Source organism: Condylura cristata, unplaced genomic scaffold (assembly GCF_000260355.1).
Source record: "Condylura cristata isolate star-nosed mole 26May11 unplaced genomic scaffold, ConCri1.0 scaffold00030, whole genome shotgun sequence".
Lineage (NCBI taxonomy): Eukaryota > Metazoa > Chordata > Mammalia > Eulipotyphla > Talpidae > Condylura > Condylura cristata.
Genome location: NW_004567131.1, coordinates 20377865 through 20401251, shown reverse-complemented (window position 1 = coordinate 20401251; position 23387 = coordinate 20377865). Strand labels below are relative to the sequence as shown.

At 33.4% G+C, this 23387-nt stretch overlaps 1 protein-coding gene across 1 annotated transcript; it reads left to right on the top strand.

The window, feature by feature from the left end:
• The first annotated feature begins 163 nt into the window (after positions 1-163).
• TRDMT1 (tRNA aspartic acid methyltransferase 1) lies at positions 164-22846 on the top strand. The gene is made up of 11 exons (XM_004691109.2): positions 164-233; positions 3231-3340; positions 7802-7878; positions 10043-10114; positions 10706-10771; positions 11554-11623; positions 12935-13018; positions 14176-14519; positions 16509-16566; positions 17878-18007; positions 22652-22846. The coding sequence occupies exons 1-11, from the start codon at positions 170-172 to the stop codon at positions 22750-22752; spliced, it is 1176 nt and encodes a 391-aa protein (XP_004691166.1). The 5' UTR covers positions 164-169; the 3' UTR covers positions 22753-22846.
• The last annotated feature ends 541 nt before the right edge of the window (positions 22847-23387 follow it).

The following is a 23387-nucleotide window of genomic DNA, read 5'->3' as shown; positions in this document are numbered from 1 at the left end:
TAGACCCCACTCAACCCAGGACTCCGCGCAGCCCCGCAGAGCTCTGAGTCGCATCCGCAGAAGGTGGGAACTGAAGGGCCGCGGAACCATAAGCCGAGGAACCGCGCGGGCGGAAGGAGGAGGGACCAAGCACCAGGCGAGCCTGGCTTCCCGGCGTGTAGGTTTCTAGATGGAGCCCTTACGGGTCTTGGAGCTGTACAGCGGCATTGGGGGCATGCACCAGGCGCTGAGAGGTGAGAGCGAACAGAAAGACTCACTTTTTATTTGCGCCACTGTCTGGCCCCAGCTCGGGCGCCGGAGGGGTGGAGAGGGATGACGCTAGGGGCGGAGACAGTGGAGGGGGGCGGGGGGGCTCGGTAGCCTAGGAAACGGCCTGGAAGCCTAGCCAGGGCTGGCGACCCGTGGAGACGAGCCTCCTCGCCCCCTGACTCTGTACAAAAGGGGTGGCGGGGCCCCTCCATGGTCCCATTTTGTTAGTTTTGAGCCTCAAGACTAGGCCCTGAAGTCAGACTACAATGCTACAGGCCAAGGGGCTGGGGTGAGCCCGTTCTCAGCTCTAAGTGTAGTTGTCACGGAGAGGCCTGGGACTGGGTCCCTTATCCCGTGAGGGTATCACAGCAGGGGCGGGGTGGTGCCAGGGCAGAGTAGGCCTGTGGAGGGGCCTTCAGAGGAATGTTTATAATTTAGGCAAGTTAGTGAATACGGAGGAGAAAGCATCGAGGAAAACTCTGTTAAAAAGTTTTCTCACATAAAATATCTGTTAAGAATTAAAACGGGGTGGGGGGTGGGGAGCCTGGTGGTACAGCAGTTAAAGCACAGCACAAGAAGCTAAAGCCACTTCTGCATGAGTTCGACCTCCGCCTGCCCTGGAGGTGACCACATGGCGCGCCAGACCTCTCCTGACCCGCCAACTGCTTACCTCATCAGCCCGCCTGTTCTGTTCCCCACTCTGTCTCTGGTGAATCCTCTCACTGCCCCTGAGCCTCTGGTCTGTACCTCAGCTCTGTATGTACAAATAAATAAGCCTTAAAAAAAAAAAAAGAATTAAAAGCTAAGAGGGTCTCCCTGGTGGCACAGTGGGTTACAGCGCAGCACTGAGATACTAAAGACACTGCAGCATGAGTTTGATCCCCGCCCCGAGGTGACTCACATGGCGCCCCCGAACTCTCCTGACCAGCCTGCTGCTCTCCTCAGCAGTGTCAATCTACCTGTTCTGCTCCCCACTCTGTCTCTGGTGAAGCCCCTCACTGCCCCTGCACCTCTGGCCTGTACCCGAGTTCTGTATGCATGTATAAATAAATATTAAAAAAAAAAAAGAATTAGAAGCTTTGAAAAGTAAGTTTCCAACTAATAAGTGTCAGGTCCAGAATTTGAACACAAATTTCTCTTAACTCCATAGACTATGCTTTTCTCTTTTTCACAATACAGCTCCTCTCACCCAAGATTTTTGCTGGTAGTGATTCTACTGATTATGGATCTGTGCTGTCCAATATGGTAGTCACTAACTCTATGTAGTCTGGCCATTTAAACTAGTTAAAATAAAATTAAATTGGTTGCTCATTTGCCCTAGTTGCATTTTTTTTTTTTCAGATTTATTTATTTGTGGATACAGAACTGCAGTACAGGCCAGAGGTGTAGGGGTGGGGAGAGGATTCACCAGAGTCAAAGTGGGGAGCAGAATAGGCCAGCTGACGAAGTACATTACTGAGCAGACCTGCAGTCGGGTCAGGAGAGGTCTGCTGCGCCATGTGGGTCACCTCTGGGGCCAAGGATTGAACATGCACTTAAGTGGCTGTGGCCAGCTTGCAGTGCTGCATTTTAACTGGCTGCACCACCAGGGAGGGCCTGCACTAGTTGCATTTTAATTTCTCAGTGACTTCATGTGGCTAATGACTGACATATTGGGCAGCCCAGTACATTCCATTTCTATCATCACAGGAAGTTCTATTGAGCTGTGTGTTAATAGAGTTTCAAGCTTTAATTTCAACTACATACATTTAGAAATAAGCTTTCCTTTTCGAGACCAGACTGCTTCCCTGGAAGTTAAGGTCTGAGGGCAATGCGGGAATTGCTGGTTGAGAGAGGAGAGGTGGATGGACCTACAGGAGGGAGGAATGGAGAGAGAGGTTGAGAAGTAGAAGTTGTGTCATCATGCCAGCACCATTAAAAGTGGACTTTTCTAGCATTATTGGAAAGATTTCTAATGTCTTAATTTCTTTTCTCAAGATCATCCTCAAAATTAATTTTCTCCTTTTCAAATTACACTGTTGTCTGACACCTTTTTTTTATCCTCCTACATCGATGCCTTTTAAGTATTAATTTGACATCCCATTTCTCTCACTCTGGTTTGTACACAGATCTCATACAATTACTATCCACTTTCTGTCAATAGATGAGGGGTTCTTGTATTTAGTCAGATCTAAGCAGTGATGTAAAGTATTTCTTGATCCAAAGTGAATTTTTATTTTGTTAATTATTAGCTGAACTTATAAGATGATATTCTAAGATAATTGAATGGATTATAAAAATTAGTTTTGTTTAACTCACATCAGTGATCTATTTGTAAGTTTGAAATGTAGAAATCTTTAAAGTGAGAAATATACTTTGTTAATAGTGATAAAACATTGAGCAGTAATTTTAAATTCAAAATACCTGCAGGTCTCTTTTTGCTTAGTACTTCCATCCTAATTAAGCTATTAATTTGAATGAAAGCAAATAGACATCTGATGTGTCCTTCGATCTTCTGATTCACAACTAGGTGTCAGTGTTAACAAACTTGATGACATTGGTCATCAGGTATAATTATAGTGAGGTAATTCAAGTGCTATTGGGAAGGAGATTTGTTTTAATAGAGAAGGTGGTGAGTAAATATAGTTTTTTTATATAAAATTCCAAGTGTTAGGACTTTACATTTCTTTGTTTGTTTTGACTTAGGAAAACTTTCTGTTAATTCCTAGGTGTATGATTTAATGGAGAGAGAATAACAAATATAAGAGATAATGACCAAATGTAAATGTTATTTTTTGCATGCTGTTAGATGAATCAGAAGTGTGTAAATACTCATGGCTAGCTCCTCCTGTTCTGGTCCTCTGTTGACAATTATGTGTTGGCTATATCGTGGGGATATGTGAGAAAATCTACCGTGGCATGCTTTATTTTGATTTCTGTCTATAATGAACAAATTGATGTTAAGCACTTGATATATTGAGATATTCTATTTATCATTACAGAAAGCGGTCTACCTGCACATGTGGTGGCTGCCATTGATGTGAACACTGTTGCTAACGAAGTATACAAATATAATTTTCCTCACACACAGTTACTAGCCAAGACAATTGAAGTGAGTAATGACTTATTATTTTAATAGTTATGTAGCAAGAAAAATTTGATTGCATAGTGCTACAAGATAGTGGTTTCTGGTGTCAGGTGGAGAATAAATCATATAAATGAAAAATTTAGAAGGAAGTTAATGTTTTATAGTTTATCAGATTATATTTTTCTCACTTAAAAAAATTACCAGCTTGAGAGAGAGAGTTCAGTATTTGGTCTTCAAGAGAAAGGATTTCAGTATAATATATAATGTGCTTGGCTTCTCTAAATGCTTGGTTTTATAAAGATATTTAATTTTCTTTAATTCTTTACTTTTAAGCAATACTTTCGTAAATCATACATAATAGGAGTGAAAACAAGAGGCAATCGTTGGCTATTACTTACTGAGTGCTCTTTTTTTAAGCTAGCCTGGCAAAGTTGAAGGTACTTTCCTGGGTGATGAGCTCAGCAGGAGTACTTAACACTGATATACATTGTTATTCAAAAAATAATATGAAATTATATTTTCACCCACTTTAATGTGAACATTTTTTCATACAAGTTTCTCAGGAAGTCATAATTTATATAGAATAAATTGCACCTATTTTATATGTGGAGTTTGAATTCTGACCGATATTTGCTAGTGTCTAATCATGCTATCGCAATCAAAGGGTAGAACATCCATCACCCTAAAATATTCCTGAGTGCCCCATTTTAGTTGCTTTTTGATCGCAACCCAAAGCAACCACCAATCTCCTTTCTGTCGTTATATAGTTAAAATTTTCCATTTCTAGTACATGGATGGAATAAGTTTTTTGAATGTAACTTTTAAATATGTTTTGCTTTTGGAATTCACCCATGTTGTATATATCAGGAGTCTGTTTTCTTTCTATTTTTTTGCTGAGGAATTACATAATATAATATGTATATCTAGTTATCTAATGTAGACATTTAGATGGTTTCAGTTTTGGACTGTGAAAAAGTTGCTATGAAAATTCACCTACAAGTTTATATGGACTTTTGGTTTCATTCTTGCGGATTAATACTTAAGTGCTGTGTCATTTGGTCTAAGTTTCTTTAACTTTATGAGAAAATGCTGTTTTCCATAGTGTTCATTTTACATTCTCACAATCAATGTTAAAGGATTTCAGTTGTTTCAAACCCTTACCAATAATACTTGCATTGGCAATCTTCTATTTAATTTTCAAAATTTTTATTGAAGTACATTGTTTTAGTACTTGTTAGTATTTGATGGTATGGATTTCCCTTGTCAGATGTAGTCACTGTAGCTCTCCCATTACCATACCATCAATGGTCTTTCACCAGTCCTTGCGCTCCTCACTCTTCTTCTCTGGCACTCAGTGCCTCAGACCTATTGTTCAGTTTTCAAAAGTTGGTTTAATGTCTGTTCTTGTCTGGCCCTTTGTTTAGTTTTTCTCTATTTCAATTATGCCACAACATCTGATATTTCTCTTTTCCCTCTGGCTTAATTCTCTTAGCACAGCCCCTACTATCTCATCCATGTTGCTACAAAGGCATTAGCTTCCTTTCCATTGTTCTTTGGGTTGCCTAATTTCTGACTGAAAAGCTATAATTGTTATTTCCATTTATCTTAATGTATTGTGTCTTTCTCTGGCTGGAGATAAGATTTTGTCTTTATCACTTATTTTGAGGAATTACATTTTGTTGTGCTTTTGCGTATTTTTCTTTATTTGTACTACTTGGGTCTTGTATTTTCCTTTTTTTTTTTTGGTTTTCATTAAATCTGGGAAGATTTTGACCATCACAGATTAAAATATTTTAAAGTATTTAACCTAAATTTAGCTTAATGTAAACATTTAAAAGTAGGTACAAACATATGCCCATTGCATCCAGAACTTGTTACCCTACCAAGCAAAAAAAAAATATATATATATATATATATAAACAGTAAATTCTCATTGAATGTCTACTTTTAGCAATTTAACCTTTCTGTTCTACCTTTTCAAGAAACTCTGAAATACTTTATGTATTTAAGAACTGATTGGGGCCCCCAACTACATGTCAGATAGAATTTAGAATGATGCATCTCTGTCTACTTTTCTAGCTGTAATTGTATTTTATTTACAGTTTTAATAGATAATAAATCATATTATCTGTGTATAATATAAGCAAGCTAGGAAGAAGGAAGAATAGAGGTAAGTACCTTTAACTCCTTGAAAGGATAATCAGTTCATTAAAGTGTAGTCTATAAGAAAAAAGATGGTGTGTCTTCATACACTATATCATAAAATAGATATGGAAACTATACTGAAGGTCATCTTTAAAATTGAGATAGAAGGTTAATGGAATACAAGTAATGAAAAGCGTTAGAGAATCTTAACATTTATAAAATAGCATGGTCATTTAAGCATTTACTTCATGCAAGGCATTGACCCTTTTAAAGGAAGGTGGCAAATATGACTAAGGATGTACAAGTTGAACTCATAAATGGTTTTCATGGGACTCCTGAGTGAATGTGGTATAAAAAAGATATTTCTGTTCCAACACTCTATCCCTTTTTCCTCATGGAAATTAGAAATGGAGGGAGCTGCTGCTCTCCTCAGCAGTGGGTTTCAGTAGATTTGCCTGTTCTGCTTCCCACTCTGTCTCTGGTGAAGCCTCTCAACTCCTCTTTTCCCACCACACACACCTCTGGTCTAGTTCTTGTATGTATAAATAAATAAAAATAATAAAAAAATAAATCAAGGAAGCACAATGGACTATGGTGATAGATTATAGGTTGATTTGGTGGTAGGTGCACTACAGTGATGATAACCTGATGGGTTATCCCATTATTACCTCAATTAATAATAAATAAGTGAATTAATTTAAAAAAGAAATCTTCGTGACTTACATGAAAATATAAGACTTGAAAAATGGAAATAAGTGTGGTATTGGATAGTTATTGCATATGGCTTACTTTCTAGTTTCTTTTAAATTAATCATAAATTAACATAGTTAAAAGTGGTTTTCTGTTGTACAAAGTTCTTCCTAAAGTTTAAGGAAAATTAAATATATGAATAGCCAGAAGATTTTCTGAACAATGAAGTAAGTGGTCAAATAAAATTGCTCATCAACATGTGATACCGTTACCATCCTGTGCTGATCTAACGTTCTCTGAAATCATATTTCTAGTTTTTGAATAACACATTGTCCCATAATTACACTTACCATTTGAATTATACTATAATGAATATTTCAAGAAACTTTAAAATTACAATTTTTTAAATTTCTAGTTGTATTGGAGCCATTAACTCTTTATTTCCTTTATGTGCTAGATACAGATTGTTCCTAATGTTAAAGATTGTTCTGTTTTCACTTCAGGTTAGGATGTAGCTATCTATAATCTTACTTTCAGTTAGTTGTGAAACCTGAAAAAGTTGTTTACTGTAATGAGTGTGATGGCATACTACTTGAGTTTGATGTCCTAATTGCTTGATATTTTTGACCAATTGTTTAATCAGTGTATGACTTTTCAAATTGTTTTCTTTAGAACTTAGGATTTCAGAGGTGCTTTAAGAATGATTTTTAAAAATAGTTCATTTTAATTTCACTTACATATTTATCTTAAACTACTTGGCAGCCTGTGATTTTTAAAAATCACAAACACGTACTTTCAAATTTAGAATACAAAAGAGGCAATTGTATTTCCCAGATTAATTTGCTCTTAAAAAGCAAAAATTAAAGCTTTTTTGCTTTATTCATTTACTTAAATTTCTTAGAAATATGTCATGATTCTGGACTTAACTGCTTTAACTATATGGCTAAGATTGTACACTAAGTATGTTTAATGAAAAGTAGCAAACCCATGAGTTGGCTTTCTATGTTTATATTTTGCTGTATGATATGGGAGCAAAATAATACATTCTCAACAATTTAAGCCAACCGTGACTACTTAAATTCATCTTATCTATAATCTTTTGAATTTCTTTGACTATATACAACTGTAAAACTATATAATAATTGTGGATATATGAAAATGAGACTTTTCATTTTATGATTGATTAGCAGACAAAATATGAAAAGCATGGTGATTGGTCTGTCCATCTTTTTTTTTTTAATCTAAAAATGTTATTGATAGCTGTTTAAAATTTTCCTTTATTTATGCTAAAAATCATTAATTATAAAATAAAGTTTTTCATGTTTAGCTCTAGAAAACAGCAATTTGTTTTTGGCTTGGGCACACAGAAGCTTGTGATGTGTAGGATTCAAGAAACTAGTGTTTTGTTTTTGCTTTGGCTGTCTCTGGGACATGGAGAAAGCCTTTTATGTTTTCATAGCTCCATTCTGCTGCACCACTTCCTCACAAGATTATTTAAAGTTAGTTTAAGTGAAGTTGATTGAATAGTATTACGTGTTAAAGGGGCTATTAAAATTTCCGACGTTTATTTATAATTAGTTAGCATTTTTACTTCTTTCCCATTCTATCCATGTTTTTATATCTTTCCTTCCCAAAATGTTCATTTCTTAGGGTATTACACTAGAAGAATTTGACAGATTATCTTTCAATATGATTTTAATGAGCCCTCCCTGTCAGCCATTTACAAGGTAAGTATAATAAATACTACTTTGTTGAGAAAGAGTACTTTTGAAGGACTCATTAAATATAAGACCATACCACAGTTTTAAGCATGGACACTTTGAAGTCCATCAGTGGTATTTTCATAATTTGAAATTTTCATAAATTATTCCTTTTACCTATTCATTTTTATAATTCAATATTAATCATAAAGGAACCAGCAGTTACTGCTAAATGAACAAAGTAATTTGGTTAGTGTTAGGTATGCAAGGACTATTATATAGAACATCTTGTATACCTACCTAGGATTCAATATTTGTTTCTGAATCAAATTAAATTATTTAAACTAATGAGCTTTCAGGAATATCTTTCTAACACTGATTAATCAGAACAAATTTCCATAGTAAATATTCATGTTCTAAATAACTTAGCTGTAGAATTTAGAAATCAATCATGAATGTATTTGTATTTTACATTTCTGAAAATCCATATGAACATTCATTCTGATTTTTTATATTTTTATTATACCTTGTTTAATTTAGTACTTATTTTGTGTTTTGGGATATTATATTCTAGATGAAATTTCTACTATTCCATCTTCATTTAGTTAATAATAATTAAAAATTTTAAAGTAACAATAATAATAATTCTCCAAGCATCTTAAATGGAGCATGTAATTTAATTTACAAATTTATGAAATAGACATTGCTGTTATCATCATTTTATAGGTGAGAAATTAAGGCATAGAAAAGTTAAGTAACTTTCCCAAATCCATATAATTAGAAAGTATGAGTCAAGGTTTATCAATTACTTTATATATTCTGTTTTTATAATATGATTTTAAATAAGTTACCACATATAAGGTTTTCATTTAAATGACTATTCTTATGATTAATTTCCATGTAAGTTTTGGTTTAAATAACTCTTTAGCAAATTGATTACTGAAGGATTTATTGTGTACCTATATACCTAACCTTGTCTTGATGCTATCATTATCATCCTTAAGGAGCTTGTAATAAGAATTCTAATGAGAATGAGTGGCAAATAATTATAATATGAGATAACCTATATAATAAAGGAATGCTGACTGTGCCATGCGAGCACAGAGGAGAAAAAGTTCTACATACCAGGAGAGGTATATTCATTTAGAAGTGTTAATCTGAGCTGTGTATCAAAGCAGATTGGGAAATTATTGGAAAAGGTAGAGGACATTCTATGTATAGATGATTCTAAGCATATGCAAGCATATGACCTGTTTAACCTGCAATAAGAAGGACAGAAGAGAATGCAGCCCCAGCAGTGTGAACCTCATATGTACTAGCTATCATGGGCCCCCTTTATCTTCCCAACTCCCATCCCCTCTCTGTGTTAGCCCAGTAGTCACACTGGCAGCATAGCCCAACATTGCCTCTGGCAACAGGAATGATTTTGTGGAACCATCATATTTGTAATGCTGTGATGAAAGAACTGAAGATTTCTGAAGAGTCTAGGTTGACTCTAATCTTCCATTTGAGCTTTTGTTCATTTGTGATTTTGGTCCTGCTATCAAATATGAGGATATTTCAGACCATGAAATGAATAAATAACAATATCTGAATCCCTGAACCTCTTTTTCTACTACTGGTGCTCAACCCATGTCTTTCTGATTCACCTTTGATTATCTTGTATCTTAACTTGTAAAATCTGATTGTTACATGACCAGTTTAAGTCTTTTCTGTTTACACTGGACAAAACCATCTCAGTTTTATCTACTGCTTTGCTCTGCTTAAATGTTGGTTAGTCATTAGTACTATCATATGTTATGCTGCTACCCTACTAAACCAGCTCATTTATCTGACCTTTTGTTGGCTCATCTGGGACAGAGCAAAAACTCTGTGTGTGTTTCCTAAGTCAAGTCATTTTAAGAGAGTAATTATTTTATTTTCATTGACTTTTTATTCTTTGTTACATGCAAATAACTTGACATACTGTTTTGTAAAAATAAATTTTAAGTGTCTTTATTAGATAGGCAAGGCTTTTTATTATTTTTAATTAAATCAGTGAATGCATTTGTTCTATATAGCAACAACAATGATTGTTTATTTTGTAAGGGCCAACTAATTTAATTTTCTCAGTTTTTACTTTCTGAAAGTAATTTGATATCTTTTTATAAGAGTCTTGGTAGACTTACTGTTGCTTTCTTCTTCCCTTTAGAATTGGCCGGCAAGGTGATGTGACAGATCCAAGGACAAAGAGCTTCCTATATATTTTGGATATTCTCCCAAGGTAAAAACTCTTCATTTCTTCTAAAAATTATCTTAAATTTAAACACTTTGCATCAGAAGAATGTGATGTTTGTTATTTAATAGAGATTGATGCTGCCTACAGATAATTGTGCTCATCTTTAATCTTTTTCTGCCATGACTAATAATAGCTGTAAATGTTTGCCATTTCAGGGTTGCCATTACAGTGACAGAAAATTACAGACTAATAACTAAATTCTCTTGTCTCTGTTCATTGTATTAATACAAATAATGTTACTTAATATTGGTATGTGAATGCTGTTGCCTGTGGCCTGAAAATTTGTGCCTGCTTACCCTAGAAACATTCATTCTCTGTAAATGGCAGACCTTTGAGTTAGTTGTAGAGTTCAGAGTTCTCTGTGTGAACCCAAGCTTTGAGATAAACTTCAATAGAAACTAACATTTCAGATGTTAACTTTATCAGATGTGCAGTATTTATCAGGGGAAATGAATAAAATATGAGTTGTTTCCATCTCAATTTGTAAAATTGAGAGTTTAAGAAAATGTCATTATCTCCCCCAAGTAAGGATTTTCTGTACTTTTAGTAATTAAATGCCATTTGTTTATTTTTTAGGTTACAAAAATTACCAAAGTATATTATTTTAGAAAATGTTAAAGGTTTTGAAGTCTCTTCTACAAGGTAAGGAATACATTTGTCTCATGTACATTTAGACTTAGACCTGGTATATTTGATAGCAGATTATTTTTATTCCTAAAAATAAACATGTACATTCTGACATTTTACATATATGGCATATTTTATTCATTAGGACTAATTCTTACTAGTTTATAATATAAAGTATCACAAAGCTACGCTTGTCCCACATTTTGATGTTTGTTGTTTTCCAGAATTCTCATCTTAATGAGGATGGTATTTGTCAATTTTAGCTGCTTTTATTAGTTCCTGTTTCTTTAGAAAGTAGCAATGTTTTCAGTAACAGTTGGTCATGTTAGCAGGTATTTTCTACCTTATAGTTAAGGGAAGAAGCAAGTGCTGCGCTAGACCCTTTCATATGGTGGCCAGATGGAGAGAGAATATCCGGCCACATTCTTGATTAAGCTGCTTTCTGTAGCAATGTTCTCCCATCTTATTTGCTACAGATATTACTCCAGTTTCCTAAATTTATCATTAGTAGATTTGCAATTCTAACTCTACAGTTTGAATTAAATATCTGGTAGTTTTGTTTATTATAGAGAGTGATCTCTTCACATAGAGAGTTATACTAGATATCTTTTTTTTTTTTTTGAGAGGTGTAACTTTTCAAGTATTGACTTACTAGAGTTCTAGCATCATTTACTTTCTAGCAAATGTGAGTGGAGTTAGAATTTCCACTTAAAATGAAGCTTTATGAAAGGAGTGAGAATCACGTTTCTAACTACAGTGGGATTTTTTTCTTTTTTCTTTTATTTTTGTCTTTTCAGAGACCTCTTAGTGCAAACAATAGAAAATTGCGGCTTTCAGTACCAAGAATTTCTACTATCTCCAACCTCTGTAGGTACCACACTGAAAAACTCATATAAATTTACCCAAATGTAATTAGATTCAATGAAAAGAATTGATCTGTTTTGGATCATATTAGTGGTAAATGCTGAAATTAGTTTAGACATGGGTCTTAATTTCTAAACAATGTAATACAGGCATTTAGACCCACTTATATTTAAAAAAAATATGTGTGTGTGTTTATGTGAATAGAGATATAATATATTTATCTCTCTTTGTTGAAACTCACAATGAATGTATTTTTTTTTTCCCACACAGAAAATTAAGGGTCGTATGTTTTGAAAATATGTGACACTTGGTATATATATATTAGGTGTGTGGTATGTGCTTGACAAAATAGAAAAACATGAACAGATAATTTTCTAATTGCTTTTATGAGTCAAATGTACAAACTTAAAATGCAAGCATTTCTTCTGTTTTGTGGGTAAGAAATTTAAGTAATTGATTATGTTAAGATATTTGATATGATATTTGGTAGATGTTTGATATTACTATTATCACTGTGTATTTCTTCTTTTGTCATAGTTCTTACTAGAAGAACAAATCATTGTCCATTTCATTAATAAGTTATACACCTATGGAAATTCCCGCCATTTTTTTTTTTAAAGATTTATTTATTTGTGCATACAGAACTGGGGTACAGTCCAAAGGCTCAGGGGCGGTGACAGGCTTCACCAGAGACAGAGTGGGGAACAGAACAGGCAGATCGACGAAGCATACTGCTGAGGGGAGCAGCGGGTGGGTCAGGAGAGGTCTGCCACGCCATGTGGTCACCTCCGGGGCAGGCGGGAATCGAACTCATGTGGAAGCGGCTTTAGCTTCTCAGTGCTGTGCTTTAACCCGCTGCGCCACCAGGGAGGGCCAATTCCCGCCATTTTTAAGTTTATTTAAAATTTATAGCCTTTTAAACTTTTAAAATTTAGTAAATCCTCCTTTTTAAAAAATGTAATGAGGTAATTAATAGCCAGGAGTGGCTATATTTACATTTTATTTTTTTATGACTACTATATTACCAATAACAAATGTAAAAATATTCTTATATAACCTCTTACCTGGAGAATATAATATGAAAGTGACTCATACATATAATTTATCAGTTTCGTTATTTTTTCCCAAGTAAATGTGCAAAGTAGCAATATAAGAGATTTAAGAATTTGTCACAAGTAAGTGTCCACAATCAGTCATACACTTTTCTTTGGCAATTGCCAAATATATACCTGACATTTTTTTCACTGTCTTCTAACAGTTAATATAGATTTCTTTAATTTCCTGCGTTAACTAACTGCTCTGCTTTACTTACAGCTTGGCATTCCAAATTCAAGACTACGCTATTTCCTAATTGCAAAGCTTCAGCCAGAAGCATTACCATTTCAAGTCCCCGGGCAGGTGGTGTTTTTATTATTGTTATTGTTGTTATTATTTTATTGTAAATATATTCAGTTTGCTAATTTATTTTCAAGAACACCCTTGTGGGGATTTTGTGTACCATGTAGTTGGTTGGTTTCCTCTTCTGAGCCACTTTCTTAAACCAAAACTTTTCTTTCATCATTAGAAAAAAATAAGTTAAAAGTAAAATAAAAATTATTGATGCTATTCTTTTTTCCTCAGTAATTTACCTTCTTGACTTTTTCGTATATATTACTTCTCCCAGTAGAAGCCATTGATTATTTTTTATAAAATTCAATATACTAATCTTAATAATAGCTTAAGAATATATTAGTACATTGGTTACTTTTTGTTTCAGGTTAATCCTATTGATCCTTAATTGATTAAAATACTGTAGTGATTAGTACAAACAAAAAAACTGGTTTGGATTATTTCAGTGGAGGTCTCTGTGACCATCACAGGTAAAAACTCAAAAGTATGTTTTACTAGTAGGCGATGTAATTTGAATCCCCTATAATACAATGCCAATATTAAATAATATTATATCTAATTATACAATATCAACACAGTGACCCTTTCCATGTGGGTAATTCAAATAATAGTGTATAAAGATTATTAAGAAAAAGTTCGTTATAAATTCCTGGAATTATTTTCTTTTATACAACAGGACTTTAGTACCAGTTACTTTTCAGTGATATATTTTTCCCTAGGTGACTCAACAGTAGAAATAACCTTCCAAAATAAAGATTGCTTTCTTTTTTTAATTACTAGATGTTTTTTAGATCTTGAGAATAGTTAACTTTGATTAAAAAACATTTTCTGGAGGCTTTAATGGTGCTTTCTAAACTTGTTTTCCAAATATGATGCTGTATCTATATTCAACATGCTTCCTTCCTATTACTTTAGCTCTTAAGTGTTTTTAATAATAAAAACAGAAATTGGTAACTTCACGAAATAAATTATCTGTAGCATGATGTAACTCTTGCTATATGATTAAAAACTTGTAACAACTTGTGTAAATACAAATAAACCATGTTTCTTTGTTTTTAAATATCTCTGTAAAAGCTAAAGAAAATTTTTGCATGCTTGCTGGTCTGTGTACATTGTCTTTCATTTTTATTGAAACTTTGATAATGCGTATTTCTATTTAATGGCAGGTATTGAGGGAGTTCCCCAAAATTCACTCTGAACACCCACAAAAACATACAATAGATGCAGAAAAGAAAACTGAAGAAAAGAAAATAGAATCAACTACTTGCTTTGACAGTAACACGCAGTATTCTCAAAAAGAGACTGTTCTTTTTAAACTTGAAACTGCAAAAGAAATTGACAGAAAACATCAACAGGACAGTGATCTCTCTGTGCAGATGTTAAAAGACTTTCTTGAAGATGATGTTGACGTGAAACAGTACTTTTTACCACCAGAGTCACTGTTGCGATATGCTCTTTTGTTAGATATTGTTAAGCCTACTTGCAGAAGGTCCACCTGCTTTACAAAAGGGTAGGTTTTAGAGACTCTTATTTGTGGTATGTCCAGAATTAAACAGTATTTCATGGCTTTTGTTTTTTTTTTCCAGAAACATTATTATTTTATAAAATACTCAAAATATAAGTATTTTACAAAATGTTGTTGCTGGAATGATTTTTTTTCTGTTCTTAATTGTGTACTTCTTGGTCCAGTAGAATCCTTGAGTACAATTCTTCTTGGCAGAACATTATGTACACAATCCATAAAAGTGCTTATAAAAGACAGTGCCATTTGTTTGGTGACCTTCATGGGAGTTTAATTATCCGTGCTGGAAACATTTTTTCTGTAGATGGTGAATTGCTGAGTCTTTTGCACCTTTCATTTTATGGCACATCAGACCTTCAACATTTATGTCTATTTTCATGAGCATTGTATAAGAAAAAGTAATTTTAAGATAAACAAAATGGAATCATCTGGCGCATGTTAAAACATACTAACATTTATTCAGTTTTTTTAATAAGTAAATATTCTCATCGTTCAGCATTCTAAAAGTACTGATAGTATAAGACTCTCTCCTGCTTCCTTCTCTTGATCATCCATCTGTTTCATCTTCCAGAGTACTGGGTATGAGGTTACACTCAGTACTCAGCGTATATATTTTTATCCCCTAAACTGTATAAAAGCACACTATACGCATTATTCTTGCCCCCTTTTATAATTGCACAATATATATATTGGGTATTATTGCATGTGAGTATATATAGAACTTTTCTGTTCTAGGTATACAAATTTATTTTTTGATTACCTGTTTATTTCTGAAATGTTACTATCAACTCAATTAAACTTAGAAAGGGAAAATTAGATATTTCCAGAAAATTTTGTACAATTTTGCTTTATTAATGAACTCAACTTTAACTGATAGTTGTGTGATATGAAAATTTATGATTTCTCTTTCTACATACTAGATAGTTACCTTGTTCAAAATGCTGTGTTTCTTATGTAGAAACACCAGGCTCAATTTGATTTTCTTATATTTTGCCCTTGAACTTCTAGAGAAGTGGGTTTATTGCTTTCCATTACCTTAAAAGACTTTAGTCAGCTGTTTGTTTCCTAGCATCAGTATATTCTGTTTAGGTTTCTCATCAAACAAGACTTACAAATTTTGTAATAAAAAATAACCTAGGAATTCTTTTGAAGTTGTAACAATGGTATTAAAGAAGTGAAAGTCTATTTTAATTAATGTAGTCCTAAATACATTTTTAATCATTTTATGTATGTGTTTGTGTGTGAGAAAATAACTTGAAAAATATTTGCTGTAGTGACTTTCTCTAATTTACACCTTAAATTGATAAATTAGAGGAAATATTAATGATATATTGAACTTCCATATTGTTAATAATCTTAGGGAAATAATACATTGCATTTCTGTAGTACTTTATTATTATTATTATATTAATGCATTTATTTATACAATGGTCTTAATTTTTACATAAAAAAGTAAAGATATGCTTTATTATAGTACTACTATAATATTACTATATTATAATGAAAGCAGATAAGTTTAGTGGATTTTTATTTGTCATGGTACTGGAGAGTAGGATTTTGGGTTCATCAGAAGAAATGATGAGTCAGGGAAATTAATAGCAATTTAATTTCATATATCTCAGATAGGGTTTAATGTAACAGGGGTGCCAATATTGGATGACATTGGGAAGTAAAGTCATAAGTGTATGCTTCATACTGAACATTAGAAGTGATAATATGGAAAAATGACATTAATACATAATGTAAAATGGTATTCGCACAACTTAAATGGTACCAAGTTTAGTGTCTGGGAAGCTTAGATAAAATGGTCTATATCTTTTACTTAGTAATCATTCAATTGTAAAACATATTTATGTGACATTCAGAATTATGTTTCAGAATGATAGAATTCTACATTACTCATTAAAGAAATATATAAGAAATTTACCATTAACAAAAAACATTAGGTACTGCATAATATTTATGTTAATTTTTCAGTTATGGGAGGTACATAGAAGGAACGGGATCTGTGTTACAGACTACAGAGGATGTACAGGTACTATACATAGCTTAGGATTAAAATACCTGAAAATTATTTTTGGTGAAATTATATTTAATAGCTAAACTTTGAGAACATTAAAATAATTTTACATGCCCAACTAGGAATATATATAGTTCATATTACATAATAATTCATTATAATAAATCTTTATATTACTGGAGATGCAGTTGTGTACTCAGAATGTTAAATGTTTTTGCTTTCCCTTATTCTTACCTTTTGTAACCTCTTTCCTTCCATAAAGGGTAAAATGATGTTTAGCAATGTTGAAATGTTTCTTTGGGCAACATGTATTTTAGCAAGATTATTAATATTTCAATTATAGATTTTTTTGTGTGGCTAAAATACTTGATAAGGTATACTTCCACTCCTCAAATCATTATTATTTTTTTTTTACTTACAGTTTTCATGTGTGTGTATCTGTGTGTGTGTGTGTGTATTTTTCCTTACTATGCCTTATGGATAATATTGAAAGTAGCCATGACATACAATTTAATTTTCATGGAAGTACATGCACGCACACACACACTGATATATATATCAGTGGTATAGTTGCACCCAGAGTATGCTGATTGTGGACACTGACTAACCAGGTTTTTTGATGTTTGGATGTTTGTAGGTAGGAAGTGCCTGCCATAGAAAAGTGTATGGTGCTACAAAGGCTGAGATACAAAATATTTATAAACTGTTCATGATGGCATGGTTGAATACATACCTGATATATTACAAGTCTGAAATATTTTTTAGTAGTTTTGAAGTGAAATCACGCTATCTACTTTTATTCTTATCTAAGCTCTTACTATTAGTAAAATTTTCTCATAGTAAAGATTCCCTCAGTAGTAAATTAGTGTCTAGATTTCAGAAATCATATTTACTAAGAATGTTTTATCATTTTAAGAAAATACCTTAGTTTGATGACCTTGATATTGAAGTAGATATTTTAGTGGTCTACTTGTTAGTGTTGTAAAATAGTCTTTATGGTCTGACAAAGTTTGGTTTTTGTTTTGTATGGTTTACATTATGCTGACATTTATTGTTTATATTCATATGATTTAATTGAAGTCATTAAAAGTGACAGTTACACTGAAAGTGCCCTAGCTGCTCATAATTAAGCTTTTGTTCATTTTCAAAGTTTACATTGCTGTTAATGAGCCAATTATACAGTTTATTGCACATTTTCCGTGTCTTTTGCTACCATGTTATACTAGACTATATGTCCATCATTTTTAAACTGTCTAACAATAAGTGGTCTTAACAAATCTAGTTGCACTCCTTTTTATCAGTTATCTTGTATGTTTTTTTTTACAGATTGAGACTATCTACAAATCCCTTATCAATTTGTCAGAAGAAGAAAAGTTAACAAAATTGTTAATGCTTAAACTTCGATATTTTACTCCTAAAGAAATAGCAAACCTCCTTGGATTTCCTCCAGAGTTTGGTATGTGATATACATGCAAACCTCACCTTTCATTTTGTAAAAGTCCCCAAATTCATAAAGATTCCAGTATTTTATGAGCAAACCCTTGCCCTGACTTCTGGATGTAAGAAATCTTCCTTTCCTGATTGTGTCATTTGACATTTTCCTGTTCTTCTCTTCTTCATTCATTGGTACTTGCCTCAGTCCATTCCTTCAGACTTCCGTCTCCCCCTCTCTCTATTCCTGTAGTGGTCTGAGTAGTTTGTAGGAACAGAAGGGCCCAATCTGCAGTTCCTCACCTTTTCCCACAGCTGGTTGGTAGTGGCACTTTTTTTTTCCTGCTTACTTCCCTGTTTAGAGGTCCTGCTGTCATAACCCCTCCTTGGATCTTGTGAAAGAATGATTAACATCTTTTTTTTTTTTTTTTAAATCAAAGGCAGTTGAGGAATTTATTTTATTTTTGTGGGACTATATTTGTGCTGCTCAAAGAAACATTTTATTCTGTGTCATTGTTCACTAGAAGGTTTAAGTGGAGAAAAGAGAAAATGGCAAAGTGGGTGGTAGAAGGGTGATGAATTAATACATGAGGTTTTAGGGCACGTCCCTTTTGTATGCTGGGACAAACTGCCAAATGTAATTTGACTATCCTCTTGGTAAATGATTCTCAGCACGTAGTCACAGCAACTAGGTTTATTTGTGCTCTCTGCCTTTTTCTTAGTGATCTCATTCACTCACAGATATCCTGGGAGCATGATTTAAGAAAAACACAAACTTTCCTTGTCTTAGTCTATGTCATAAAGTGAGTGAGAACTTCATAAAACAAATAAAAAGCTGAGAATTGGATTCAAGAATTTAATTTCCAGTCTGCTTTCCTAGTTACTCTTTTTTTAGAATGAGTAAGCAAAGGTATTTTTACGTAATAAAAAGAGAAAAGAGATGGCCTCTTTAATAAAAATTGTTTCTGAGTATTGTTCATGTGATTGTTTTTTTCAAGGAATAGTGGTCACTTTAATACAGAAACTTAGGATGAACCTCATGGTTGGACTATCCTAGCTCAACTATAACTACCCTCCCTCTACTTTACTTTATGGATTTGTAAAATGATATTTATAGCACCATCCTTGTTAAGTATGTTAGCATATGTAAAATGTTTATATAACAACTGATGTGTACTATAAAATTTAAGTGTTAACTTTTGTTTTTTATGGTGGATACTTATTTGCTTTTAGTCTTTACCTCTTATTTGTTTCCATAATTTCAAATTTTAGGTGACAAATAGGATTTTTCAAAGCTTTCTGAAAACATGTATATAATGTGTTTAAGAAAGCTCTTTTAATTGCCTAGCTTTTTTTACTTTTGAATCTTTACACCTGGCGATCTGGAAGACAGGTTTGGGGGGAGGGTGGTTGACACCCTAAGCTTAATGTTTTTTAGCATGTGATATATTTTTACATAAAATCAAGCTTGCCTCAGTGTTGTTATTGAGCAACACTGTGACAGAACTGTCCTTCACGTGTTTCTGTTGACTCTGAATACAAAATGGGAATTATTTGGTCTGTTTTTAATCTGTCAGTGATGGATTTACATTGATCTTGCTGTACATTTTGTCTCGTTCTCTTTGTGACTAAAGGCATGCAATCATAGGTGAGATAGAAGGCTTTGGAGAGGGGGACTCTTATTGAAGGCAAGCTGCTATCTTGGCCTCATTAATTCTGTGTTTCTGAGAATCATTTGTAATGTACCTGGTTTTTTTTAATTGAGATAACATTAGTCTGTAAAACTATAGTTTTCAGGTGTGTAATTTCTCACCTCATTGACTATATCACACCATATTCCCCACCAATTATCTGGTGTCCATTCCTGTCCATTCCCTCTACTGCCTATATTATGGTGAACATCATTCTATTATGTTTTAGTTTCTCTTTTTTTTCTTTATAGTGTGCAGTGTGAGAAACCATAAAGTGTTTGTCTTTCTGCTTCTGACTTAGTTGCTTCCCCTGGAAGTCCACTCATGTTGTTGCAAATGACCAGATTTCATCTTTTTTTATGGCTGAGCATATTACACTGTGTGTGTGTGTTTGTGTGTGTGTATGTTTGCACATGTGTGTCACACACACATATACCCAACATCTTTATCCACTCATCTGTATTTGGGTATTTGAGTTGATTCCATACCTTGATACTTGTGAGTAGTGTTGCTGTGAACATAGTGTGCATGTATATGTTTTCAAACAAATAGGTGCTTTATGTTCTTTGGGTAAATACTTGGAATTGGGATTACTGGATTATCTGGTGGTTCCACTTTGAATTTTTTGAAGAACCACATAGTGTTTTCCATAGTGACTATAGAAATTAACATTCCCACCACTAGCACCTGAGGTTCCTTTTTTTTTGCACATCCTCACTGGCACCTCCTTGTTCTAAAAAGTAACCTTTTGACATAAAAAAATCATGTCATTTTCTGTAAGCTAGCTTAGATTTTAATAGCTATATATAAAACAGGCATTCTTTCAAATCTTACTTGTTTGTTTTTAACCTTTTCTCCCTCTGATGCAATCTTAGTATTGCAAAAGAAATCCTGGCATATTTTTAATGTTATATTTGTACCTCTTGCTACTTTGGATGAAATAATTTTTGAGGCGAGATGCATTTGGTTAAGACGTGTTATCTTTGCAATAGCAATTCCATGATGATTTTCCATTGAAAATAAACTTTTATTCTGATGATTAATATTATTTTAAAGCAATAAGTTTAACACCAAATGTTGATGAAGTAACTAGCATAATCAGCTCTACCTCTGGTCCTTACAAATGTATGAAATTATCCTATTCTTAAGCCTCTATAAGTTTTTCCTTTCTTTTATTATCTAATTTGTTTGTCCTTTATTCAAATAATTGATGTGCCAAACTGAATGTGAAATTCTGACATTGTAACCACCATAATGTTCATTCTTATGCATGGACAGGCCTTATGATGATAGTTTCAAAGCTTTGTTCCAGCAAATAATAGATCTGAGGGCCATTTTCCTTTGAAAAATAATGTAACAAATAGAAGTCCAGTATGACAAAGTCAATTTATGAAAATAAGTAGACTATAAAAAGCAAGTATAAGGGACTTGTATCTAGAATATATAAAGAACTCTGTTAGCTCAGTAACAAAACGATAAGTAAATCAATTTAATTATGGGTAATGAATTCAAGTAGACATTTCTAGAAAGGATATAAAAAATGGCCAGTAAGTACATCATATGATACTTGCATGTTATGTGTATAACATACATATAATTCACACTGTCTGTGCATGTCATGGGCATACTATCATATGATGAGGGGATGTGAAATATTATTAGCTACGAGAAATGTAAAATAAAACCATGATTAAGGTACCATTTCATAAAAAGAAAAGTAGTAGCAGTATTGGCAAGGATGAGAGCAGATAAAAATCCCTTGTACAGTGCTGGTGGGAGTATAAAATGACCTACTCCTGTTGAAAACAGGCTGGCATTTCCTCTGCTGTTGGACATAGAGAGCATATGACTCAGAAATTTTACCCGTAGGTATGTATCAGGGATAATTGAAAACAGGTCTACAAAAAAACTTATATAAGATTCAAAACAGCATCATTCGTAATCTTAAAAAAAGCAAAAAAAAAAAAAAAAAATGGCCCTCCCAGGTGGCGCAGCGGGTTAAAGCACAGCGCTGAGAAACTAAAGCCACTTCCGCCTGAGTTTGATACCCGCCTGCCCTGGAGGTGACCACATGGCGCGGCAGACCTCTCCTGACCCGCCCGCTGCTCCCCTCAGCAGTGTACTTCGTCGATCTGCCTGTTCTGCTTCCCCTCTGTCTCTGGTGAATCCTCTCACCCTCCGCATCTCTGGCCTGTACCCCAGTTCTGTATGAATAAATAAATAAATCTTAAAAAAAAAAAAACAAAAAAACCAACAATCCGACTGTGTGTCAGTGAGTGAATAATTAAGTAAACTCTGCTATATCCACACAACAGAATATTATGCAGCCATAGGAAGGAAGGAAGTACTGTTTTGTAATATTAATGAACCTTGAAAACATGCTCAGTGAAACAAACTAGAAATAAATGATAACATGTGATGATTCCATTTATAGTAAATGTTCAGAATGGCCAAATCCATAGAAATATAAAGTAGATTAGTGGTTGGAAGGCAGGGAAGGAGAATGGGGATGACTGATAATAGATATTAGCTTTCATTTCAAGGTAATGAAAATGTTTTAGAAATAGGTAATGGAGATGTATGCAAAACTCTGAGACTATATACAAAAACCCAATGAATTGTACACTTCAAATAGGTGAATTTTATAGAATGTGAATTTTATCTCTGTAATGCTGTTATTAAATCATGTGAAATCATGGTAACCACCTCTTTTCCTAGTGTTGACTAATACACAGATTTTAACAAGGTTTGTGCATGTTATATGTATACTATCATATGATGTTATATAATAAGATACAATAGTGTCTTGTGTAGGCAGTGCAATATTACATATTTTTGATTGTCCCCTTAGGAGACCCTCGGGACTTATTAATGTAATTAACTGTTGTACTCTTACTAAAAACACATTCTTTAATCCCTGGAAGCTAATATTACAAATAATTATATAATATCATAAATTGTTATCTCTTTTCTTCTAGGATTTCCTGAGAATATAGCTGTGAAACAGTGCTATCGTCTACTTGGAAATAGTCTCAATGTGCTTGTAGTAGCTAAACTAATAAACATTTTATGTGAATAAGTTTGAAATAAATGTGAAGGATCGTTATGGCAATTCCTTCATGCCTGGGTAATAATTGTGAAATTCTATTTTGAATTTTGATGAAGTCCAAGTGTATTTTCATATCTCTTTAAGGAGAAATTTAATACCAAATTGTTTTCTTAAATTTATATTACTGTATGTTTAAAAGTAGAAATAAATATAACAGCCATAGGAATCCAAGAAATTGTTTACTTTTGTATGTTAAATAAGGTCTTATGAATTCTGTCATTTTACTTTTTTGTTAAGTGAATATTCCTTGTTCTAAAATGATTCTAATTTAGCCTGTTTCAAATATTAAATATTTTACCTAATTCCAGTTATTGTTCACTTTATATAATAAGTCTGAAGAATATGTCAGAAAATTATACTAACTTCATTACCTCCATCAGGAAGCCATAGGTAATGCAACTATGTTAGCTTACTATCTTTTCTTCTATCGCCATCTGACAGATAAACTTATTGTCTCTTTTTCATTTGTATGTACTTCTCTCTAGCTTTTATGAGATCTTGATTTTTTTCAGCTTGTAAGTTAAATTTTTTTTCACCATCTAAGGAATCTTGGCATTAGATTCTAGGGAGGAAATTCTACCTTTTAGCCCATTCTCTATGACTAT

Bases quoted from the DNA above. Each gene is read 5' to 3' on its own strand.
- TRDMT1 (XM_004691109.2), top strand. From the start codon at position 170: ATGGAGCCCTTACGGGTCTTGGAGCTGTACAGCGGCATTGGGGGCATG. The intron at 234-3,230 runs GTGAGAGCGAAC...TTATCATTACAG, and splicing joins CATGCACCAGGCGCTGAGAG to AAAGCGGTCTACCTGCACAT. The intron at 10,115-10,705 runs GTAAAAACTCTT...TTTATTTTTTAG, and splicing joins ATTTTGGATATTCTCCCAAG to GTTACAAAAATTACCAAAGT.